Source organism: Gymnoscopelus braueri (genome assembly GCF_963280865.1).
Source record: "Gymnoscopelus braueri genome assembly, chromosome: 11".
Lineage (NCBI taxonomy): Eukaryota > Metazoa > Chordata > Actinopteri > Myctophiformes > Myctophidae > Gymnoscopelus > Gymnoscopelus braueri.
Genome location: NC_137613.1, coordinates 45365791 through 45384736, shown reverse-complemented (window position 1 = coordinate 45384736; position 18946 = coordinate 45365791). Strand labels below are relative to the sequence as shown.

The window sequence follows — 18946 nt, the reverse complement described above, 5'->3', positions numbered from 1 at the left end:
GGGAGGGGGGCGACAAGAGCCTTTTGTGTGCGTCAGGGTTAAGTGCTGCCTTTCTCTCAAGCAAAGAGGTTCGTCTGTATACCGTTGATAGGTCTATGACAAAACTGGAACTGATATGCCATCCTGACACCAAAAATGACACCAGCGGATCGAAGTATAAACGGCAATTGTAAACTGCAAACGATATGAACGCCCAGGATTGAAAAGAAAGAAAAATAAATTAATACATAAGACAGGGAATACCTGCATAGTTTTTTTTTGTTTTTCTTTCTTTTGAATTCCGTCCAGGACAAGAAGTGCTTAAAGCTGACGCAAATCTCACATTTATATGATGTGAAAATGTTACAATTGGGAGGCCAAACTCCATTCCAACATCTCGGGAATCCTTTGACTCGCCAGCATGCATGTCACAATGGTTATTATTGCTCCAGTTCGAATGTTAACACCGCTGTGAAATGTTCATCGCACTTTCAAACACACACGTTCTTGTTTTTGACACCGCAGGATGGCTGCCACTGCTGTTCTCCATCCAGAGAGGATGGAAATAAAATATAGGCTACCTGTAGATATTTGTTTGTTGTAAATCAAGCGGATGAAACCAAAATTTGGTTTTGTCACGTTTGTGTGAACAAATCCATGTACAAACATATATGTACAACAAAACAAAACAAAACAAAAAAACACGTTTGAGCAAACAAACCCCTTATGAAATCTTCTAAATCAGGATTTTGGTCCTATAGGTGTCAGTCTTTGGCTGTCTTCGGTGTTTGTTATATTTTTATTTTATTTTTTGTATTTTTTTTGTTTTGTTTTATCTCTTGTGTTAATACTGTGTATTACCTGGTGCTCTGTAATGTTAAAGCTGTCAGTGGGACTACACCTCTGCATTTGGAAAAGTTTCTTAGAGTTGTTTTTCTTTTTTGCGTTTTAACTTTTTTTTAAAACCTTTTTTCGTTGTTGTTTTTCTAAAAAATACCAACAAATATTTAACAAACAATTCAATAATGTGCATGCACTGTCTGTAACTATTCAAAGAAAAGTTATGACTGCTTTTGTTAGCATGTTGAGAGAAAAAAAAAAGCGTTAAGTGGATTTTGTGTTTTCTTCTACAATTTACCAACGTTACAAAGAAAATGCACAGAACAGATAAGCTAGCTCTACATACAAAAATCGGTTTGTGAAGTATGGCTCTATACCGACAAAATGAGTATGCCGAAAAAGATGCATGCTGAATTAACTTCTGTGACAGTGCAAATACATTTATGTATGTCCCGTGTACAAAACATTTAGGTTAGCATTCCGCGAAACATGCTAGTTCTCAGAAAAGATCTGGGTCAGACTCAAGTAGCAGCTCTGAGATATAGCTTGTGTCTTTTCTCGAGGACAACAGGGGGGGGGAAAAAACGTAGAACTACGAGGGATCTACCACTAACACACAGAATAGAAAAGCAGCTTGGAAAAAAAAAACCGTAAAATTTCTTCTTTTTTTATCTCTTTTTACTCCAGCCAGAGGGAGAGATACGGAGATATTGTGACTGGTTAAAAGTACTATGCATCGTCACAATCGTCCAACACATATACAATAAATAACCATCGGTGACAACACAGGACAGAAGTGTTCAACACCATGACATCTACAGGGGGGGGGGGAGCAGAAAAGAACGAGAGATGGAGATCGTCGTTTGTTGATGGATAGAGAAGTGACGGGACCGCAGCCAGTAGGGCCACAGATCGCGCTTCGCGGCTCAGTCCCCGAAACTGCGGCAGTTTTCAGCTCGGCCGGGGTCTGCCGCGGCCAGGCTACGACCGTTACGTCAGTTGGATGATGACTTAATCCGCTCCGATGTCCTGCCAAACGTGCGCGCACGCACAACTCCGAGGAACATCCGTGAACATGTGCAATTGGCAAGGCTCTCGTCTCTTGTCCAAGAATCCTTCCTCCTTCCGCGGCCTTCGGGGAGACAGATTTGTATTTCTCAGCCCACTGACCTGGATATTATTACAAGTCGGAGGGAAGTAACAGAGGGAGGAAGAGCAGCTGGCTTTCCTTTACAATCTGCTGCACATCTGCCCTCTCTGCGGTGAGCCTGTACCGCCGGCCAGAGGCTCAGTCCATCCCTCTGGTCAACAACGCTCGCCTGTCCGTTACGTACGTCTCTCTCTCTGTTCGCCAGGCCATCCCCTCCACACCCCTTTTTCCACGGTATTCAAATCTAACGTCTCTCTCTCTCTCTCTCTCTCTCTCTCTCTCTCTTTAAGTTGAGTGTCGGTGTCTTCAATCGTTCTGCTAGCTAGTTGAGTCGCCTTGGTATGTTGTTTGGTAAAGTGTCTTAATGAGGTCAAATAGTTTCACATCCCAGGTAGAGGAAGAGGGCGGGGTGGGGGGGGGCTTATTTTTCTTATTTGTGGGGAAGGGGGGAGTGTGGGGCCAGAAAAAAAGCGATCGTGACACAAAAAAGGGGAGGTCAGATATATTTGTCTCGAGTTCACGGCTATCTCTGCCCAGTCTCTTATGTTCATATTTACAGGAAGGAAAGAAAAAAAAAAGAAGAGAGAGAAAGGAAGGTAAGCGACGATGACTTCAACGACAATAACAAACAGCCACGACGACGAAACATAGACGACCAGGAATAACAATAAAGTTACAATAAAAGGAAACGCAGATAATTATTTATTTAATTAATTAATCAACAAAGAATATCTTTGTGTTTCTTTAAAGTCACGGCAAGTCAATATGACCCGATTATGGACCTCCGCCCACCCCCCCCCCCCCCCTATATACCGCTGTGACTACACTGCAAAGACAGGAACAGAAAGACAGACAGACACACGCGCCCGCCATCTCTTCCCGTTAGCCACGTTAGCTTAGCATCTCTTGCGTGGCAAATTTTTAGACAGTCATGCTGTATGAGACGTTGGCGGGTACAGCCATCGCCGGGCCAGTCCCATGTCCCCTCCCCCCCTGTGCCCCCCCCCCCCCCCCTCCAGCCCTCCCCGTCAGAGCGTCCTTTAGCGCGGCGTGCCGTCCAGGACGGAGGAGGAGGAGGGTGTGCCCGGGGTGGCGGAGCGGGGGGTGGCGGCGGTGGGCGGGGTGGCGGCCGGGCTCCCGGCCCCGCTGCTGGGGGTGCAGGCGGAGGAGCTGGCCGGGACGGGGGTCTCCGCCCCGGGACCGCCTCCTCCCTGCTGGCTGGCTTGCGGTTGCTGCTGCTGCTGTTGCTGCTGTTGCTGTTGTTGTTGCTGCTGCTGTTGTTGCTGCTGTTGTTGCTGCTGCTGCTGGGCCTGCAGCGTCTGGCCACAGACGTGGTGGTGTTTCTCCCAGTCCTTGTGCTGGCAGAAGGAGCCGCAGTAGCGCGCCGTGTTGCAGCCGCTGCACGTCTCGCTGGCCTTGCGCCCGCAGTTCCAGCAGCTCTGCCAATGCGGAGAGAGAGGGGGTGAAAAAAAACAAAACAGAATACAAATAAATAAAGGCTTTTTGGATTTACAGCCAGGAAGTCAAGGACAATCAATGAGTCAGGAAGTGAATACATACTTGTTCTCAGTCAGTGAATTTGATTGAACCAGGATCTATAGCTAAATATATTTCTGGGAATGCACAATGGATCGATTCTGCCTCTGGTTGCACAGCAAAGTAAGTGAATGGTTGGGTAGTTGAGACTTGGGAACAGGATCGAGGAAACAATAAAGATTGCACATTGATGTTTGCTCCCACTGTTTATTTCAAGTGTTGGATCGATGTTTCGATCATGTCTGGATTTTCCCCAAGATCCTGATAAAGATCCAGCAGCGATCAAAACAATCTACCAAGAAAGTCCAGATTAGCATCGCTGTAGCAGACTGCACTTGACTAAACAAGCGGCCATGTTTGCAGCGCTTATACACTCTCAACCGACCGCAGACGGATCAAAAGCCCCGAAATTCGTTTTCCACACGGCAGAGCAACCCTGACAGCTCCATGGCATTCCCCGAAGGAAACCAACTTACAAACCGCCTTTAAAAAAACATTCTTCTTATTTTTTCTCTGGCTCCCGCAATTAATGTCAGATGTGAGCCGCATTTCCCTCTCGCTTAACTGATTAAACGTCAAGTTCTCTGACGGTGATTAGCAACTCCTTCGCCGGTTTCCTCTCCACTGAATTGGTAGCACCTTTCTAAACATAGCTGATATAAGGGCAGAGAGAGAGAGGGAGACTTGACTCGCCTGGCTTTGATCTCTCTCTCTCTCCCCCCTCTCTTTCTCTCCTGAGTCCAAAATAACCTTGATTTGCATGATCCCAGGCAACGCTGTGAATAATTGTTTACCTCTTTGATATCTAAAGAGGTGCAGCTATTCTGCGTTATTAATGAGAGGATCAGATCAAACGGGCACTTCTCATGATATTTTATATCATGGGTCTTCAACAGGGGCTCCGGGACCCCTAGGGTTTCCTCAGAGTTATTACAGGGGGGCCGTCAAATCTTTTTGTGACAGGAACCTTATTTTTATTTTTTATTTTCATTATTAAACATTTGAACCCTATAGCATCCCTATTCTGGGGGGACCATTTGAAAAAAGCGATTTTCAAGCTCACAACGCAGCGCAGATTTTCGGCAAAGAGGTTTGGTTTGGTTTGGGGGGGCAGACCAAGTACAGAACTTGGTCAAGGCTGACTAAGTATTGAGGGTTTAAGTGGGTAAATATCTGAAAATACAGATTAACATGAATCCATGCTGTCAAACAAGTCTATGAAGCTATTTATGAAATCTATGAAAAGGTTGAATCTGCAACACAATTTTACACAATATTGTAGTGGGGGGGTCCTTGCTTCATCTCTCACTCAGCAAAGGGGTCCTTAGACCCCTAGCTGTTATATATCACTTGGGAGTCCACCCACCTCGCTGGAGTCCTCCTGCTGGTTGATGACAGAGAGCGCGTCCTCTGCGGCCTGCCGCTTGGCGTCGGCCACGGTGCGCTCCATCTTGGCGCGTTCGGTGCTGATCATGTCGTGGGCCTTGCGCTCGGCCTCCGACACGGCCTTCTGCAGCTCCGACATGGCCTGGCGCTTCACCTCGTTCACCGCCTCTTCTGTAACCAAAGAGCCAAGAAGGGAGCGTTAGTTTAAAAGCTGCAATCCGTACATTTCATGGATTCGAACCCTGAGGGTACTTCTACCGTTACCCCAGTTAAGTGTGTTAGAAGTACCTTGGGAGCGTACCTACACTATGTTCCCTCAGCCCTACAGTATGTTCCCTCAAAACTAACACTAACACTAACGCCAACCCTAAACCTAACCCCAAGCCTAATCCTAAACTGAGGGAACATAGGGATGAGGGAAGAAAGGCATGGCCCCTCTTTGCTCAGGGACTTCGTCACGTAGACCAGGACTGGGAGGGGAGGCGAACCAGTGACCTTCTGATTAGCAGACGGCTTTATACACACTAAGGGTGGGCAGTATTATCATACAGTACCATGTAGATCGATTAACACTGTATTCAGTTTGCTGCTTTAGCAATCGAGATTTTACTGTGTGCACTTTAAAACAGCAAAAACTTATATCATGTTGTTAATTTGGATTTCACCAGTGTCACTGTGGCTGTCACTGTCCTTTGGCTTTGTAGGGCAGAGAGACAGTGTGTCCTGGCCTGTTACAGAACATGTAGCGGCCTCAGGCTGGATGGAGCAGGAGGTGACAGAGAGGTTACGGGGACTGTTCTGTGACAGAACAGGTTGAGTCCCCACTGTGACCGCTGTGTCCTTCACAAAGCCACTGAACAACCAACCACACACGCACGCACGCACGCACGCACACACGCACGCACGCACACACGCACGCACACATCAATTGAATTTTTAGAAGGGTTCCCATAATTAGCTGAAGTATCAACAAATCCTGCTCTTAACATGAACCCTAGCATCCCTATGCTGTGCCAAATATTAGGCAAAAATGACACATTGTGAGCTTTTACATCAACTATTTTCGGGAAAGAGATTTGATGTAGAGGGGGAAAAAATTATGATATACCCCTGGGGCACACTAAGTATAGGTGGCTGATTTTGACAAACACTAGTCTCTTGAACATTTTTGCATTTATTTTCTCACGAAAGTATAGAATCATATCTATAAAATACCTGTCTTAATACCTAATCCTCAATATAAAAAAAAGAATGCAAGTTTTCATGTGATAACAGTGATATCTAGGGCAGTGGTTCCCAAAAGATTCTCTACAACCTCTAACTCAGTGGAATGGATGCTTGACTGTCACATGTGAGAAAAGGAATACATCCTTTTGAAGTATGACATGAAAACTGCTGCCCGGGGTGCTTATGCAAGACTAACCTTAATCCTACACATGTATTCATGTCTATAGCATAAGGCTGCTATTTCAAAAGTCTACCCACACTTATACAGTAGTCTAGTCTACGTTTAACACACCAACTCACTCAAACATGTTTACAAAACATTATTATTTATCAGTGTGGATACTCACATCATTATCATAATAGTTATCTATAGTTATGATTTTAACAATGCACAACAGCCGATCTACAAGCTCACAACGTGTCGCATTATTATCGCAGGATATTAAAAAATGTTTGCGGAATGTTAATTCATGTTGCCAAAAGTTCATATTTTTTGGCGAAAAGTTCTTAATTTTTTGCGTAATGCTCATAATGTTTTGCATAACGTCGCCTTGCTAAACTAATGGCCTATGTCATTTAAAAAAAAAGATTTTCAGGAATAATTAAAAACTGATCCAAAACAAAACTATATGATATTTCTTAATCATTTCACCCAAAATGTTTATAACAAATTATGACTATGTCAGTTATGTAACATAAGAGATTTAAATAGGTTTAAATAGGATTAAATCTGACTTAGGCCAAAAAAAAAAAAAAAAAATGGCCTAAATCAGTAAATATTTTTGTGAACTTGCTCTGTTGTTTTGCATTGATGTTTTTGATTTTGCCTGTACAGCACTTTGGTTCAGCTTGCCTGTTTGTAAATGTGCTATATAAATAAAGCTTGATTTGATTTGATTTGAAATAATTTGGCCTAAGTCACAAAACCATGTGACTTAGGCCAAAAAAAAATTCTATTTTGGCCTAAGTCACACTAGGGAGTTAGGCCTGCATTATACTAAAAGGGGAGTGAACAGCATAATCCTTTTCAATTAGGAGATGGGCGATTTTACCAGAGGTGGCCAGTGTCATGAGGAGCTGACTTAGGCAAAAATATCATTTTCCTTAAAAAATGACTTAGGCCATTAGTTTAGCAAGGTGACGATAATATTCATCCATTTTTGTCGAATGTTCATCACTTTTGCCTAATGTTCATCAATGTTTTGCCTAATATTCATCAATTTCTGCTTAATTTTCATCATTCTTTGCCTAATGTTAATCAATTTTTTGCCTAATGTTTATCTATTTTTGCCTAATCTTCATCCACCCTGTAATATCGTGTTGCACCTGTCTATTGGCTTGGGAGCTCAGGAAGTGATATTAATCGTCTGAGAGCTAAATCCAGCGTAATGATCAGCTTTGCATACCTCTGACTAATTAGTAGGCATTCGCCACAGTGACGGTGGCGTGTTTAATTGGTTTGATCTACTAAAAGACGGATGCACGATGTGCTAAGTTGACCAACTGGAAGAAATAAACAAATTGTAGCTGATGATTTTAGCCTTTGATAAAGATGCATGACTAAAAAAGCTACTTTTATTTTAAATGTGGTGTAAAATGTCCATAAAGCGAGCACCAGGCAATTAATCCCAGGTAAATACTTTAGAAAATGTGCTTTGGGGTATTTTCCACTTGTATTTGTTTTGCGCATTGCCGCAACCTTGCCGCGTGGGTGTTAAGCGCCGGAATTCCAACCCAGACGTCAAAGCGAAGCGAGGGCTTTTTGTTTGCTCCCATCAAGCCTGTAACTTGACTAATTGTGTATGCAAATCAGGCAATTTACATTTAAATTATGCATTTCCATTGTGATCCCAGAGGCCCGGCGCTGCGGCGCGGCAGAGTGGGAAGCCGGCAGGACACCGCCGCGCAAGGTGCTTGAATATTTATCACCGACGGTAAACATTTTGCCCATTCCAAACAGATGTATTCGCTGCAGCACTCCATTGTGTTAAGAAGCCTATTTTGCAATTCTCACCGGGTCACATTTAAATCAGCCCCTCTCCGAAAAATAATGCGAGTGAAATGGAAGAGGATGCTTGCAAATGTTGGGGAAAATACAAAAGAACGCAGAGAGAAACAGAGGATGTAGAATGATTCACCGTTTATCCCACAGACAAGAGGTAAGGCTTTATGGCTAGGCTATGAAGTGATTACCTGTCCTCCTTATAGGAGTTTAACCACTTTCTACCTGGCATCTTATGTTGGGTTAATGAATAAATGAATGAATGAATACAATCAATCAATCAATCAATCAATCAATCAATCAATCAATCAATCAATCAATCAAGAGAAGATTATATAGAAAAATTAATTATGAAAACAAATTAAAATAAGTGAAGTAAAATGAAAAAGATATATTGAAAAGCAGCACTATGTAACTTTTTAATGAATACAATTTATTTTTGGCCAATCTGTATAGTAGAGTACGTTAATACAATATAACTTACACAATTGGGGTGGTTGTATTTTGTCTCCCTGCTCTTCTATTGAGACATTTAGATTGTCTCAAAGGTCATGTCTCACCTAGACACAGGATCTGACACAAATTTTCAATTTAAAGTTCAATTCATCCCCTGAGCAAGCAGGCAGGCTCTATTAGCTCATTGATAAAACAATCAGCACTTGTGCAGGAAATCGGGTTCAAATCCGGGGTAGAAGAGGAAAGTTACATAGTGCAGCTTTAATAAAAAAAAAAAGAAGAAAAATATTCAGATCGACTATTTCGGCTATTTTATAAAATAACCCTATTTTCTAAGTGGTTTAAATCACGCATTCACACAGACCACTCCTCGCATTACAACCATATCAGTCGATATCAGTCCAAAAACCGCGTGCTGTTCCAAGCGGCACGAATCGTCTCTCCGTCTGTGATTGAGCTGAATTGTTAAAGCGGGGTGGTTTTGTCTTTAACCCCACTGTGCTGGCAGCAGTCTCTGAAAATTGCTCGGGCTGCTGCCGTGTGATATACGCCTCGATGTCGCAACGGAAACCTTGTATGTCCAAAACTGTTACTTTTCAGGAAATAGGGGGGGAAAAGTACCTGCATTCCAATGGATTATAATGTAGTTATTATTTAGAAAACAGACTCTATAGGGGAAAAGTACTGAGGCACTCCGTCTTCATGTGAATACACAATACATTTATTCTTTGAGCAAGGCAACAGAGATGACAAACGCGTTTCGACTCTTTGGTCTTCAACAAGGTCTCAGTTAGTCATTATTTTGTCACAAGCTCTTGTTAATACTTTCATTGGTTCAATATTTATAAAAACACTTTCACTTAACCCATTAAGACCGGGAACGCATCTGTGTGTCATTTTTTGATTTCTTTGGGCTATTCAAAAATAGCAGATATACAAGCTCATAGCACGCCAAAATCTTGGATTATATATTTTTTAAAGCGAACATTCGTAAAATATTTAACCCCCAGAAGCAAAGATTTGAGTTACAAATGTCTGCAAAAAAAGAAGAACAAATTCAAATATTTGCACAACTTTTCATGATTTTTCAAAAATAGCAGATCTACAAGCTCAGGACGCGTCGCATACATTTTGGCTATACTTTCGTGTGACAACTGGTAGCATGATGAAGTAGGGCGTTAATTTATGAAAAAGAAAACCCTAGTTGAAATATTGGAGATACAAGGTTTTTGAGGCGACAGCCACGATGTATGCCTCGCGCGTGGAATTGTGATTACACACCAACTGCTTCAGATGGAAGATCGATCAAGAGGCGACGAGGATGGGGCGCGCGGGGGAGAGAGCTGCCGCTGCAGTCCCGACGGTGATACTCAATTCAATTTAAATGCATATTACTTGTTCGCCAGTATCTCACACACCATCATGCTTGGTCAAGCAAGGGGACAATTTCTTTTCTCCGGGGGGCTTAAAAAGCAGATATACTGGCTGGTTCGCCCCGGCGGTGAATACAAAACGAGATTCCCCCGGATTCCTCTCCAAGAAAATTCTTTCTCTTCTCGAGTCTCTCGGCGGCTGCCGATAATGGCAATTCCAGCTGCGGCAGTTCGAGTTTTTTTTCTTTTTTTTTCTCTCCGAATTTCTGTTTCTGTGCACGCTGCATAAATGAAATCTGTAACGTCAATAAATTTGAAAGTTATTAGAGGGTTTTTTAAACACATTCGCAGCACTCGATCTCAAAACTCACTCATCACAGAGGGCATTACGCAGTATCTCTGAGAGTGTGCAAATGAGAGTGTACAAATGTAAACCATCTCAGAGAGTGTACAAATATGTACAAATGTAACCAAATGGACCCTCACAGGTCCATTTGGTTACATTTGTACACTCTCAGAGATAGAAAGTGCTATTTGCCGCACTCAACTCCACATCATGACACATCCGTTGCATAAGGTTCCTTATCTCCCTGAGTCACCTCTATAAGGCAGCACTCATGCAGTTTGCAGTGTTCCTCCATGCAACTTTTTAGGGGAGAAAAAATGTTCACCCAAATGCAAACAGAAGCCGACGCAAATACCTTACATAGGTAACCAGAAGATTCATTATGGACACGTCAAATATATTTTGTATTATCATTTGTCAAAATCTTATAAATATCACATTAATTTGAAATCATTGGCTACACTATGTAACACTCAATGTAGCAGTGTTTTTGGCAACACCTCTGGTAGCTCAGTTGTCATTACAGCGTCTGTCTAAGGTCTATTAGAACTGCGATTCCCAGAATTCAGTTCAGAACAAAACCACATAAGTACTACTCCAAAACCAATGCTGCAGTGTCCTAACTCCGAGGATATTTTCAAAAGGATTTGCTCTCTGAAACGGGATGTATACATCAATAAATATACAAATATATTTATATACTATATATTGTCAGTGCCTGTGTCATTTTGCTAGGGCAGACACTAATAACAAACACTAAAGAACACTGTTTAAAAGTGTTTAGAGATGTCCAAAAAACACATTGATGTGGAATGGCTATTGTAAAAAACATACCCGTGAAAGATTATATTAAAAAAAAATACTTTTAGTTTAATTGAAAAAGTTAAATAGTATGACTTTAACACCCTAGAATGTACAGTGCACTCAAAACAGCTCGTATCAAAATGTGATCCGACACATAGCTTCTGTATGTTTAATAGTCCGACCACTGGGTTAACTGTAAGAGCTACTTAAGCTCCTTGTTCGGCCAGAGCAGTAAAACCCCTTTTATGACCTGACATCATATTTGGAATGTGTGGAGCGGCTTGGCTCGCGACGCACTATCTTTGTACTTCCTACACAAATGCTTCTCCAACAGCAGACTGGAGCCCGGTTTATGCTCGGTCGTGCGATGGTGTCCTGTTCTCAAAACAGCCGATAATAAAGCCCACAACGTGCCGTGGACATGACGCGTTGTGGGTTTGTACATCAGCTATTTTTGGTGCGTGACACCGTCCTACGCTGCTGGAGCGTGAATTAGGCTTAAGACATGAATCCAAGGCTACCGGGGATGGAGACAGCAGACTGTGTGTGTGTGTGTGTGTGTGTGTGTGTGTGTGTGTGTGTGTGTGTGTGTGTGTGTGTGTGTGTGTGTGTGTGTGTGTGTGTGTGTGTGTGTGTGTGTGTGTGTGTGTGTGTGTGTGTTGTGAAAGTTGTGTGGGTGAATTAGATGACCTTAATTTCCTTACAGAGCTAACTGGAAGAAAACTGCTGGGGAAAATGTGAGATAATCTGTGCGTGTGGTGTGTGTGTGTGTGTGTGTGTGTGTGTGTGTGTGTCTGTGTGTGTGTGTGTGTGTGTGTGTGTGTGTGTGTGTGTGTGTGTGTGTGTGTGTGTGTGTGTGATCAAATCGTTCGGTGTTGGCTTGCACATGATTCACCTCAATGTGAATTCCCTTGTAGGAAACAAGCTAACACAAATCAAGCAGATGTTTTATGATGGTAAGGTTGACATTTTAACTTTCTCTGAAACTAAACTTGATCATACGATAAAGGACATTGAGATTGAAATTGAAAATTACAAACTTTTCAGAAATGATAGGAGCATTAATGGGAGAAACGGAGGTGGTGTATGCATGTATGTACATATTGACAATGAGTGCATCCTTCGCGAAGACCTGAAGGATGCAGCCATTGAAGCTGTGTGGGTCGAGATCATTTTTAAAAATTCCAAGCCTGTGCTAGTCGGTACCATATACAGACCTCCTAACCAGACTGATTTCTATGAAAGACTTGAGGAGTGTTTGGCTAAGGTGGAGTGTGCGGAGACGATTCTTCTTGGTGACTTTAACACAGACATGCTCTGTAAGGAAGCGTCAGTGTATAAGTCATTCAAGGGGTTTTGTCATCGGCACTCACTCCACCAGCTAATCACCCAGCCCACAAGGCTGTGTGTTTCCACTCAAACTACCATAGATCTCATTCTAGCAACGGACAAGGACAAAATCCTCAATAGTGGTGTTTCTACCTGTGGCATATCTGATCATAACATGATCTTCTGCACCAGAAAGAAACGTAAACCTAAGAACGGTTGCCACAAATCAGTCACGATCAGAGACCTCAAAAACTATAAGAGTGAGGACTTAGATCGCAGGCTAGAGGAACTGGACTGGTCCGACGTACTAAACAGCACACAGGTAGACGAATCTTGGCTTGGTTTCAAAACCAAATTCATTCAAATTTTGGACAGTGTGGCCCCCATGAAAACCGTCATGGTCAAATCCCGCCCGGTACCATGGATGAATTCGGACATCCTTACTGCCATGAAGGTCAGAAACAAAAAGTGTTCTGAGCTTCATAAAGGTAGGATCAAACTCGCCAGGTGTTTTAACAGAGGTCTCGAATCCCACGTAGCTAAACTTGTAAAAGAAAGAAACAAGCTAAGAAACAAGGTTAATCGCATGCTCGAACTAGCAGAAAAAAGCTTCCTCGATGACAAAATTGAGGAAAATAAAAGCAAACCACGAGAGCTTTGGAAGCTATTCAACAACCTACTAGGCTGCAGCAAGAAATTGAAAACCAGGTTTACAAACATAAGCCTCAAGGTGAATGACACTCTCATCACATCCAAACATGAAGTGAGTAAAATCCTCAACATATTCTTCACGACCATAACCTCAGATTTGGTTGAAAAACTTCCCCCTCACTCTGGGTGCTATGGTGAAGAACATGTTGACTCATTTTACAAAAAACAGGGTGTACGGAAAGATGATTTTAAACTCTCCCCTGTGAAAACAGAAGAGGTGTTTAAAAAATTGAGTGCTCTTCATCAACACAAAGCCACAGGCCTCGACAATATCCCCGCCAAATTTCTAAAAGACTCGGCCGCCTCCATTGCTCCAATCATTACCCACATAATAAACCTCTCCATCATACAGGGACGGGTCCCTAACGATTTCAAAAAAGCAAGGGTGACCCCTCTGTACAAAAAAGGAAACAAATTAGACCCTGGCAACTACCGCCCTATTTCTATTCTTAGCTCCATCTCGAAAGTCATGGAAAAAATAGTCTATGAACAGGTCGATAAGTATCTTGCCGAAAAAAATCTAATTTACAAATTCCAATCTGGTTTCAGAACAAACCACTCCACTGACACATGCCTTCTCTATTTGAACGACTCTATCAAACAAGATGTCGACAAGGGCAAATATTGCGGCATGGTCATGCTGGACCTCCAAAAGGCCTTTGACACCGTCAATCACCCAATTATGATCAATAAGCTCAAAGCAATAGGTTTTGATGATACATCAGTGAACTGGATGAGATCCTACCTGGAAGGGAGGGAGCAAGTGGTGGAAGTAAACGGCACCCAGTCCCCCCCCCTCCCTGTGACTTGTGGTGTCCCACAAGGAAGTATACTAGGACCTTTACTGTTCCTGATATATGTGAATGACATGTCATCGGCCTGCGACTGCAAGCTGTTCCTGTTCGCAGATGACTCGGCCCTGCTAGTCTCGGACAGGGACAGGCTGCAGGTTGAGAAAACTCTCAGCTCCGAACTCAACAAGATCTGCATCTGGCTCTCTGACAACAAACTTTCATTACACCTGGGTAAAACTGAATCCATCCTCTTTGGGTCCAGTCCTAACCTTAGCAAGGCAGAGAGTTTCACGATCAAAGTGGGTGATAATGTCATCAAAAGAAAGGATGAAATTACCTACCTGGGCTCCATCTTGGAGGCAAACCTCTCCGGTAACAAAAACGCCGAAAAAGTGATCAAAAATGTCAACCGAACAACACGCTATTTGTGGAGGATTGATCGCCTAGTCAGTAAGAATACTCTGAAGATTCTTGCAGGGGCCCTCATTCAAGGTCATTATGATTATGCATGCACTTCATGGTATCACAACACCTCCAAGGCCTTAAAAACAAGGCTCCAAACATCCCAAAACAAACTTGTAAGGCTACTTCTTGGCCTCAATCACAGAACCCATCTAACCCCTGCTCATTTTGCTAGGATTGGATGGCTTAGGGTTGAGGACAGAGTACAGCAACTTGCTATGGGCCTGGTCTTCAAGATACACCACAACATTGGGATCCCCCTGTATTTGTCAAAATACTTCAAAAATGTTAATGAAGTCCATGATCATAACACCAGAGGCAGCTCCACTGATCATGTTCAACCCAGATTTGGCTCAACTAAGGGTATGAACTCATTCTCATGCTATTCATCAAAAATGTGGAATGCCCTACCAAAAGGAGTAAAGGAGTGTAAAACCCTACTCACTTTCAAAACTGCCCTAAAGATACACCTTCAGGAGGCTGCAATTCGAAAATGGCCCCTGTCTAAGTCTTAACCTACCCCTCCCTACCCCCCCCCCCCTCTTTCATTTTCCTCTTTTGTATATATATATATATATTTTTTTCTCTCGTCATACCAGTAACCTGAAAGCTGATTGTATGACATTCTGTATAGTAGTGTGTATATCTGCCTGCCTCTTATATTTCATCATGATTTGTGTGCATGGGGTCCTCATCTTAAACAAGCGTAATGCTTAATGAGGGTTTCCAGTTTAGTAGACCTTGTATTGTGAATTTGTACTTCCATGTACTGTTATGTACTGTCATGTACTATTCTCATGTCTTTCTAAATAAACTACATCAATCAATCAATCAATGTGTGTGTGTGTGTGTGTGTGTGTGTGTGTGTGCGGGCGCGCGCGCGCGCGCGCGTGCGTGTGTGTGCGTGCGTGCGTGCGTGTGCGTGCGTGCGTGTGTGTGTGTGCGTGTGTTTCGGCTCACCAGCTTTCTTCCAGATCTCTTCAGGAACATAACCGGAAGATACAGGCCGATGCATCAATTCTCTGTGAATATCTGCACACATAAACACACACGCACACGCACACGCACACACAAAGAGGAAAATCAGCTATCACCCCGCTTCAGTTATAGACTAGAAATAACTCAGAACACAGTTACAATATTGAGTGTTGATTTGATTGAGTCTAAAATTAGACCCTCTGCCAAGGCAGTGCAAATGTGTTTTGAAATCGTACAGTAAATTCCTGTATAATTCTACAGACAAACACACAAGTCTGGTGTGATAAATATAATACAATGGCAGAAGTACATAATAGGTATTGCCTTTAATCATGTTATTATAACATAATTATGTTAGAAGCGACAATCTCAAAAGAATACGGCAAATGAAACACAGATGCGATAATTTTTTTATTCTATCAGTAATTTACATAACGATTCTTTGCTTGCACACTGGGACACCTAAATCATTGTTATCTTTATTAGCTGCAGCTGGTTTGCTTACATCACAGTGTACCAAGGCGGGTCTGGCATGTTTTTTTTTTTTTTTTCCCCTTCACTTCTATCTACCTTCCTACCCTTAACTATTCTATTTTAACTATACTAATCCTGTCTTTCATTGAGGTTTTGATTCATTTCTTGTGCTGAGCAGTAACTTTATTATATTTTATTTTATTCTAATTGTATTAATTCTTTAATGAATATTTTAGTTGTATTCAAATGTCTTATTATGTGTTTCTTTCATGTTTTGTAGCTCTTAATGTTTTATGTAAAGCATTTTGAAACGCGCCATACAAACAAACTTTGCTTTGCCTTTTCTGGATCAGGGCCCACTTGAAAATCTTGAATGTGTTTGCGGCCCACCCATCTGACCACTTAACACTTAAGCCCTCCAACTGTCATGTTAAGTGGTAAATGGGTGGGCCGCGTGCATTTTCAGAGCATGTTTATTGTAATCAATCAATAAATGCGATTGTGTTCTGGTTGGATCAATGGAAATAAAGTATATACAGTATACTTTAAGTTCCTATTCATCGGTATTATTTTACATATTTTCAAAAATAATTGAATTGTTATATTATCATAAAAATCTTAACGTTTTGGCAATTATTTGGCAGCCCACTTGCAATAGCCTTGCGGCCCACCAGTGGGCCGTGGTCCGCAGGTTGAGAACCATCGATATACATGAATTGCTGCTGTGCCGCTGAAATACACATAAACTTGCCTTGCCTTGCCTTAAAGGGGAATTTTGGACTAAAGTTTTCTTAGTGTTCTGTCACTATGAACGTCAGATCTCACAAAAAAAAAGAAAAAAGAAAGCTATTAAAATATGTGATCTAACCTAAGGCCTATCCGCGCACCTTTTAAGCTGTGGCGGCTCAGGGGTGGAGTTATGAAAAATTTCTACTGTACCATTCATCCTAAGATATCATAACGTCATAGAAAAGGTAAGAAAACTTTAGTCCAAAATTCCCCTTTAACCTCTAGAGGGCAGCAAACTCACAAAAGTGACCTGGCCGTCACTTGACATAATATCCATCTATGCACAGCAGCCATATTGGAAAGAAATCGGGGCCTCTTCCTTACTTCCTTCACAGATATTACCAATTATGCTGATTAAGGCTCTGTTCCGTTTAGTGTAGCACGGTGGTTCTCAAACGTTTTAATTTCAAGGACCCCCATAACTCTGAGAGTTACACACCCATATAAGGGACCATGTGGAACCCCCTTAAGGAACCACAAGGGTACCTGGACCACACTTTGAGACCCACTGGTGTAGCAGAGTGTTTCCAGTGAGCCAACATGCACAATATCAGCACCCGGACTCTTCTCCAGAATGGAACAGAGCCTTCATCAGTATAATTGGTAACACCTGTGAAGGATGTAAGTAAGAGGCTCAATTTCTTTCCAATATGGCTGCTCTGCATAGAGCCTATTGCCGGCGCGCCGCTAGCTGCACCAACCTGGCGTGGCGTTGTCCTGTGCGGCGGGGCTCTGCCGCGCCTGGCCGCCACCACCGGCCACCACGCCCTTCTTGAGCTCCTCGGCGTCGCTGTAGCGGCGGATCCAGTAGTTGAGCTCCTCGCGGTCAGCCTCCTGGCAGCGCCGCAGCACCGTCAGCGAGCGCCGCGTCTTCTCCACCATGTCCATGATGCAGTTCAGCAGCTGAGGACAAAGACGAGACAAGATAGTGGTGGACAAAGTACTCAACTCCAGTACTTGATATGACTCTCATTCTATGTATATGTTTTATATATGCCTGACTCCTTTGCACATTCGACTGTGTCATTGCTGCTATTGATTAGATATGCATATTATGCACATTACCTGCACAGTTAGATGTGTATATGCACATTACTTACTTCTGGAACTGCTGCACATTGATAAGCTAATGTACCAGTTCCTGCATTTCTTTCTTTCTGTATATTCTTTTATTATATTATAATTTATTTTCTTAATTTATTGTAAATTACATTTAGGATGTTGCAAAATAGCGGAACAAGTCCCGACTCCTAACGACATTTTGCTGTGTGTACTTGTATAAATTAGGGACAAATAAAACCTTCTTGATTGGTAAACTATGACTCAACTACCGAGTGAAGGTTTCTCTGTCAAATTGCACTTGAGTTGAAGTACTGGAGTACTTACTAAAATAGGCATTCAAAAGGTGCATGCTTTTAATCATCATCAGATGTTGACACACAATAACTGTTAAAAATACAAACAAACAAACAAACAAACAAACACAAACAGGGCTAATAACACATCAAACATCAGGTGAGTGGTTAGCACAGTAATCACAGAAAAAAGAAGACAGAAGGTTCTCTGTAATCACAGCAAGACAGCAGATACTCACAGACACAGACAGAGGCGTAGAGTAGAGTAATAAAAATGTTATTACTTTTCTTACATGGTCAAGGTGCTTCCATTCCTCCGCCCACTCCCTGTCCGTCAGCCGGTGGTCTATCACCTCCTCCTGCCGGGTGCCCGTGTGCATGCCTGGACGGACGGACGGACGGACAGATAGACAGACAGACAGGCAGACAAAGTGCAGCAAGTCAGTTTCTGTCAAGGTATTCATTTCGTCCATCACTATTGTCAATGTTTCATCTGTTCTCCACGAGACACTGCCCCTCCATTCATCCACTGCCCCCTGCCCCCTGCCCCCCCCCTCTCTCTCTCTCTCTCTCTCTCTCTCTCTTTAATTTCAGGTCTATTGCAGGTCTTCAATTATCACATACTGTAGTCGCCTAATCACAATTATTTTTAGAATAATCATTATATCGTTTCTGAAAAATGCTCATACACTTTGAAATATTTTTAAAAAATAGCAGAAATATCAGATCTACAAGCGCACCCTTTTTATTTTGAAAGCATAAAGTTATTAAATGTGTCAGTCATTTCTTAGTATATTTAAGATATTTGTCATATCTGCCCTGTGAAACTTTTGTTTACGAAGCCAAAAAGCCAAACAGAAATGTAATGCTCATTTATATGATCCAATGCTCAACGCCAAAAACACAATTAAATCAATATTTCGTACACAGAGGAAATCAATTATTTGTATGACAA

The 18946-nt window shown here is 42.4% G+C and overlaps 1 protein-coding gene across 1 annotated transcript in view; it reads right to left on the bottom strand.

Annotated features, from left to right (window-relative positions):
• Nucleotides 1–3008: 3008 nt before the first annotated feature.
• The window catches only part of LOC308095668 (protein CBFA2T1-like), a gene marked incomplete at its 5' end in the record, with an annotated part of 41344 nt that continues 25406 nt past the window's right edge, over nucleotides 3009–18946 (bottom strand). Inside the window, 5 exons of the mRNA XM_080442712.1 lie at nucleotides 3009–3408; nucleotides 4872–5062; nucleotides 15356–15427; nucleotides 17338–17539; nucleotides 18285–18373. Of these exons, the coding sequence (XP_080298838.1) occupies nucleotides 3010–3408; nucleotides 4872–5062; nucleotides 15356–15427; nucleotides 17338–17539; nucleotides 18285–18373 (953 nt within the window). The 3' untranslated portion in view covers nucleotide 3009. The remainder of the gene's footprint in view (nucleotides 3409–4871; nucleotides 5063–15355; nucleotides 15428–17337; nucleotides 17540–18284; nucleotides 18374–18946) is intronic.